This window comes from Ruditapes philippinarum, unplaced genomic scaffold (genome assembly GCF_026571515.1).
Source record: "Ruditapes philippinarum isolate M1 unplaced genomic scaffold, ASM2657151v2 ctg14575_1_1_1_1, whole genome shotgun sequence".
In the NCBI taxonomy this organism is placed as follows: Eukaryota; Metazoa; Mollusca; class Bivalvia; order Venerida; family Veneridae; genus Ruditapes; species Ruditapes philippinarum.
In genome coordinates this window covers 29307-36935 of record NW_026863954.1, presented here as the reverse complement: position 1 = coordinate 36935, position 7629 = coordinate 29307, and the positions used below count along the sequence as shown (strand labels likewise).

At 33.9% G+C, this 7629-nt stretch overlaps 1 protein-coding gene across 1 annotated transcript; it reads left to right on the top strand.

Moving 5' to 3' along the window:
* Window positions 1-1425: 1425 nt before the first annotated feature.
* Window positions 1426-6898, top strand: LOC132723932 (uncharacterized). The gene is made up of 2 exons (XM_060708740.1): window positions 1426-1655; window positions 6574-6898. The coding sequence occupies exons 1-2, from the start codon at window positions 1486-1488 to the stop codon at window positions 6776-6778; spliced, it is 375 nt and encodes a 124-aa protein (XP_060564723.1). The 5' UTR covers window positions 1426-1485; the 3' UTR covers window positions 6779-6898.
* The last annotated feature ends 731 nt before the right edge of the window (window positions 6899-7629 follow it).

Below are 7629 nucleotides of genomic sequence, written 5' to 3'. Positions count from 1 at the left end.
CGTTTTTGGACTTTCCCATGTACCGTTAAGACCAAATTTTATCATCCTAGGACAGCTTGAATTTGGTTTCCTTTCATTTTCTGTTTACATCAAATATTGACATATAGGGTTCGTAAAAAGCATAAAATTATTGTTTTGATAGTTTTAGTTCCACTGGAATTCATCCACACAATGCTATATGAGACCATTTTAATTTATTTATACACACATTTAACAGGTTTTAAAAGTATAAGACAACACAGCCGTAATAAGGGTGATTTAAACTGATTTTGAACAATGGGAGAAAAAAGTATATTACAAATATATAAGCCAGAATTGTTAAAAAATGAATTTTCAATCAGCATAAAATAGATAATATTATTCAATCTGTTAACTGACAATTTAAAATAAAACCTCATAAGTTTTAGTACGTGAGTTTAACTTTAAGTTGTGAACATAGCGTTATAAAAGAGACAATGAAAGTAACATGACGCACTATTCATAGGAAAAATCATACTAAAAAATGTGCTTTGACCTCGGAAACCAATCTTCATAATCTTAACCCTCTCAACACTATCTACTCTCGATTTACGTGTCTATATCTACTTTTATTCTTCTATATTGTATAAAAATACAAAATGTAATTTATTAAAGTACTTTCAACGACCCAATTCATAGAACGATTAATGTTAACAAAACGTTATGCGTGTTCGACTACGTTATCATCAACAAAACGGGCATGGAATTAACTAAAATCAGGCAAGTATAACATAAACATACGTTTCTGCTAAAAAAAAAAAATATACAGTCTTTCTCCCCCCCCTCCATTTTTAAATATGTTTAACATTTTTCATGACATTGTTAAGATTACAACAACTCAGTGAGAGGCTAAATATACATTAGGTGCTATCAAACCAAGTCCCGCACTGTATAACTACATGTATGCATGAAGGTCAACATTGAAACACGAAGCGGTAGTCCTGGTATTGTTTATCCAAAATAGGTGAAATTTATGATTCATATAAAAAAATATGAAAACGAGCATTTTTTAATAAGGTACATGTTACCTGTTTTAACCAATTAATACTACGATTAAGTTTGTTGATAATTTCATTCCGGTATAATGAACTATTTTAACTCGCGCATGTAACATCGTCAAAACCAATGCGCAATATTTGTTCACATTTAAGATTACAAAACATTATAACTACAAATAAACAAAATTAAATAATATCTATGAAAGTAAATTTACCCTGAAGCTGAAGCATGGTGAATCAAAGATTATGAACTTGTGCTACCACCGAGATGTTTTATTTGTACTCCGATGTACACGTTCAGCATTAAAAAATGATTCGCGCAGTAATTTTCACAAAAATTCCTACTTTCGGTTTAGGCTTCTGGGAAATGATCTATTTTTAGCTGTTATAACTTGCACATGTTATACATTTAGCGTTTAATGGACTTAAAGAGGGTTTAGCAGACGATTTTGAGCTATAATATTTAAGAATGAGTCGGGCAGCTCTTCCGGGCAGTCGGGGAAGGAAAAGGACAGGTCTATTGCGCGTGACCGAAGTTCTAAATGGTTCGAGGGAACCGAAAGTTGATCAGGTATTTGAAAGCACAGACGGACCGACAATTGATGGGGAGAGTTTTAGCGCTGATGAAGAAAATCCAGAGTGAGTAAATTTGTAACGTTATTTATTTTGCATTGTTATTCATTTTAGATTTAACGTTTTTTCCACTTCAAGAAACATTTGTGATGTAAGGGGAGTAACTTAAATCTCATTACCTTAATTTGTTACTGCATTTACCTCCCCTGAAAAAAAATGTTGTTTTTTAATAGATCTCAGACTGAATTTATATAATATACAGTTTTGATACCTTCATTTTGGTTTGTTTATTAAGTGTAATTTTAACATTTAATATTTGAGTTACGTCAGTCATTATATAAATAGCAAAGGTAAGTAAGACGACAGAATGCAAATTATTTATGTACATCATCTCGAGCGTTGAATTTCTTAAATATGTTGCGTTCTTCAGAAAAAAATACAGTATTGGACGTGATTTTTTTATGTAAATCATACTGAAATAAGCCCTAAAAAATATGAAAAAAGGAGTGAAACTTAGCCGTTTACGTGCCTGTCTGAGTCATTTAGTTATCATCCGTTTGTGATTAATATATTTATTAAAATGACCAAAATGTTTGGGTGTATCTATTTTTCCAAATGGGTTAAAACCATAACGACCCGTGTTAATGTATGAAGAAACGTTGGACGAGTTCAGAATTATGCCAATGTATGGTCATCATAATTAAGCGCGGTAACTCCATTCAATTTACACAGTGGCATTTCGTTCCAAACTCTTAATTATTAACTTAAGTGTTCGACAGACTAAAAAGTGACAAAATTAACCTGTCTATACATGCACAATTACGAAGGAAAACCCAATCGAAGTGTTTTCATTGGTCGGCAAATGGTGTCGAATACTTAATAGTTACTTGATTCACCTTCTCGGCAGTTACAATTTTATTATCAGTTAATGTATCACTATTAAAGTATGGATTTATATGAACTCACTACAGTATTGTAACAGTAACTGTAACTAGACTCTTGTAGAAATCATCATCACAAAGTAGGAAAATATCGCCTTTTTCTTACATTTTTCATTCATTATCGTAAATACGTCGGCACTAAGATATGATTTAAACGTTGTGTAGGTCATTTCGTTGGGTTAGCACCTAATCATTCAAGCGTCTTGTCTGGTATATACTGAAATACGGTTTTTTGTGAGGTACTCCAGTCAAGCGCGTTGCAAGGTCAGTAACTCGTACCCCACCTTCTGACCTTTTAACAATCCGAAAAATATTTATATGAATAAAATAATTCAAAACATAATATAATAAATATTTCATATTGATACGTCACATTTACTCAGGCCATGTTCTTTTATGTTTACAATAAATGTAAATAAATGTTAAAATTTACATTATATACCAAAAATATTTTAGGCACGCTGAGTATATAAAACAGATAAGGCATGTAACTCTGTAGACCGGAACAACATGACAAAATCACGGTTGTCTTGTTCAACAATCTTCTGATCATGAGTTAGTGTATGTTGGTCGATTTTCAAGAGAATGGATTACTCCTAGTCCTTAGGGAAATAGCACTGTATATCTAAGGATGTCACTAGGGCTGGACGGAGAAGATTTCTTTTAAGAGTTCACAACAATTGCTTACATTTGCAACAACAATAATTGATAATACAGGAGTGATGATTATCGTAGCTATACGAGTTCATATTTTCACGGGGCAACGAAGGGAGCGTTTGGTACTTTGTAATAATATAAATTATGTTTTTTTACGGATAACAAGTCGACTTGATATTTGTTATTGATATGCTATATTTTAATAATGTTAAAGGTTCCTGGTGGGGGTACTAATTACTGACCTGGCTGTACGCCGTGCGCTTGTAATTCTTACCAACATGATTATTTGGACCATTATATAGCCGATATTGAGCCGTGGACCCGCGAGAAAAAAACCATGAGTATATCTGTCCCTACACATGATGGAAACATTTTACGATAAGATTGGTTGTGCCAAAGCTAGTTTTTGTGTTACCGTTTGCTGGTTTAATCTTCAAACAATGTTTCTAAAAGATCCCAATACATTATTGAGTACTGTACGGAATTCTATTGGACAAGTTCACATCTGTTAAAACTATATTGGACGAGGCGTCAACTGAGTTTTATTTAGCTTTAGAGCTGTCCACAAGTCCAATAGATTGTATTATTCTGGGTAATGTATAATGACCTCTTTATTCTTGAACGCCATCTTATTTTTTTTCATCATTCTAACAGAACATTGCCACTTTTAGAGTCTAAAATGAAAACAAAGCTAGATTGAGTATGATATGTATTTGATGTAGATTTTATAGACTTTCGAAATGGAAACAAGCTGAATGATAAGTTTGTGCAAACGCTTAAAGTTCTTTGGTTTTCTGTTATATTAAGATTAAACAAGAAACATGGCAATGCCATGAAACCAGGTTTTCAATTATCACCATTGTAGATAAATATGTTGTATTTGAAATACAAATACAAGCAACAAACAATGTAACTATGTGCAATGTAAAACATGAATAATGTAGGAGGAATTGCCACTGAAGAAGTGTTCACTATAATATTATGTATAAGGAAAAAAACAAAGGGCCATAATTAGGTCAAAAACTATCCAATCACAAAACCCCGACAATATGTGCCAGGGTGCTTGATGACAAAGCTTCTGTGAAAGTTTGAACAAAATCCGTTGAGAAATGTAGGACGAGTTCAGCACAGAAGAATTTGTTCACTATAATTATATTGATAATTCTGTATAATGAAAAACAAGTTACACAGTAGACATGAAATAATATATCATATCTTTTTTAAATTACCTCCAAAGATGATATGACCTTTGACTGCCAAATCAAGTTAAAATCATGTAAACAGGATTTTCAATGTTAATGTCACTGTGACCTTGACCTTGGAGCCAGCCATGCGGAACATGCGTTCTGCACGTCATCTTGATATGGTAAACATTTGTCTGAAGTTTCATCAAAATTCTTCAAAGGGTTGAAGAGTTACAGAGCGGACAGGATTTTCAATGTTAATGTCACTGTGACCTTGACCTTGGAGCCAGCCATGCGGAACATGCGTTCTGCACGTCATCTTGATGTGGTAAACATTTGTCTGAAGTTTCATCAAAATTCTTCAAAGGGTTGAAGAGTTACAGAGCGGACAGGATTTTCAATGTTAATGTCACTGTGACCTTGACCTTGGAGCCAGCCATGCGGAACATGCGTTCTGCACGTCATCTTGATGTGGTAAACATTTGTCTGAAGTTTCATCAAAATTCTTCAAAGGGTTGAAGAGTTACAGAGCGGACACAATTTCGTTTGACGCCCGCCCATCCGCCCATCCGCCCATCCGCCCGCCATACCCCAATCTAATAACCAGGATTTTCAAAATTGAAAACCTGGTTAAAAATATATCGCAAAATTATGATCATGAATGTAATAATCTTTCTTTTTTTTTCTCACTAAACAATTAAATGATTATTTATTATTTATTTATTTATCAAGCAATTATATATTTATTTAGCCTGTATGTTGTTAACCACCCTTAAGTGAACTTTTATATATGTAGCATATAATTATGCTTCTCAAAACATCGAAGAATATGTAAAATATGTACTGCAAATATTGGTCCACATTATATGTAATCATTAATATATATGCATTCATTTCGTATTTAAGGCTTTATAGAAAACCTCACTTTATTAACATAAAATGTTAAATTCGGTAATATCTTTACAAATAATGCTCTTTGGGACTTACAATATTTATAAATCTTCATTTGAGCATTAAATTTATAATATAAACCATAAAAAATGAGTTACTGGATTTCTAAGCTTATAGTTTCCCACACATTTGAACTTAAATGAATTCTGTATTTATAAAAAAATAATTACACTGATAGTATCAGACATAAGAATAAACAAAGAAAGAATTGTATATTAATGTTGTCTGTTAGTGTTAGAAATATGATTCGATAAGACAGCAAACAGAACATCGGACCTTATAGCATTATAGCGACCTCCCAGACAGCCCTATACATGTAACGGACCGAAGCCGAAGGCTGACTGATCGGTCACTATAATGCTCAGACCCTAAGTGCTACGTACTATTTCTTGACTGAGACGAAATATTGTTATCTATTATATAAATGTTTTTAATGTTTAATACAGAATCACTTAAAACATTCATTTTCGAGTGATGTTTTATACGATTATCCAAGTGTTACATTTCTATTGTTATTATAAATATTTGAAATACTTTCGAAATATGTGCCAATGGTAACGCAATCCCCTTTAAAGCCTCGCAAACGCTTCATGGATCAGTTCCAGTTAACCCACGGCAGGGAAATAGTTCACTGTCGCAGTTTTTGTATTTAAGGTACTTAAAGATACATTAGCATTTATTCGTATGTATGTATTAGTAAAAGACATGCATTTTTGTAAAGCAAAATTATATTTCTTACTTACCCCTGCAAGTCCATTGTAAAAACATTAATTTAATGAACGTCTTTCTGAATGCTTAAGTGACTTATCTTAGTATTTCAATAAATGAGCCGCGTCACGACAAAACCAACATAGTGCGTTTGCGACCAGCATGGATACAGACCAGCCTGCGCATCCGCACAGTCTTATCTGGATCCATGCTGTTCGCAATCAGTTTCTCTACTTGTTATAGGGTTGGCAGGCGAACAGCATGGATCCTGATCAGACTGCGCGGATGCGCATGCTGGTCTGGATCCATGCTGGTCGCAAACGCACTATGTTGGTTTTGTCGTGACGCGGCTCAATTTAATATCCTAAGTGGCATACTGTCTTAACACTAAGTTTTATAAACTCAGATATATATAAATGTTAAGAAAATTCTGTTCGCTAGTTTTACCTTCTGCGTATGTATTTATAAATAAAAATGAAGGAACTTGGAAATGTTTTAAAGTTAAAATAAGGTATGAAGTTATTATGGTCATGTTTTATTTAGAGAGGAGCTATACCAGAGTATTGTGAGAGAGCGGAATATAGTCAGATCATCAAAGAATAATGATTCTCAAGTAAAAGGTAAACCGGGTGAACGTGTACGTCCAACTGAAGAAAGAGATGAGAATGAAGACAGAAACAAACCGGTAGAGAAGAAAGTTTCTCATCAATCACAGCAACAAGAAGTTTTTACTACAGCATTTCAGTAAGTAACTTTTTATTTTGTATGTATTGATATTTGATTTAGGTATAGTTTTAACAGTAATTACCTCCTCTTTGTTTAGATTTTCTAGTAGGAAGAAAATACAGTGTTGTGCTAATCTTGTAGATGTGTGAAGTTGGCGGCCTAACGGCCTGGCGGTCTAGCGGCCTGGCGGCGTGAAGTTGGCGGCCCAGCGGCATGGCGGCCTAGCGGCGTGAAGTTGGCGGCCCAGCGGCCTGGCGGCCTAGCGGCCAAAAATTTTAATGTTGTAAAAATGTTTTTTTAACAATAAAACGGCATTTAATGAAGTTTTAAAGATAATTATTGTTATTTAAACGATATATCTAAAGAAAAAATCACTTTCAGAGATTTTTTTAATTTTGTCATTTTTGTGAAGTTGGCGGCCCAACGGCCTGGCGGCCTAGCGGCCAAAAATTTTAATGTTGTAAAAATGTGTTTTTTTTTAACAATAAAACGGCATTTAATGAAGCATTTCTTGGCGGCGTGAAGTTGGCGGCCCAGCAGCCTGGCGGCCTAGCGGCGTGAAGTTGGCGGCCCAGCGGCCTAGCGGCGTGAAGTTAGCGGCCTGGCGGCCTAGCGGCCAAACATTTTAATGTTGTAAAAATGTTTTTTTAACAATAAAACGGCATTTAATGAAGTTTTAAAGATAATTATTGTTATTTAAACGATATATCTAAAGAAAAAATCACTTTCAGAGATTTTTTTAATTTTGTCATTTTTGTGAAGTTTGCGGCCCAGCGGCCTGGCGGCCTAGCGGCCAAAAATTTTAATTTTGTAAAAATGTTTTTTTAACAATAAAACGGCATTTAATGAAGTTTTAAAGATAATTATTGTTAT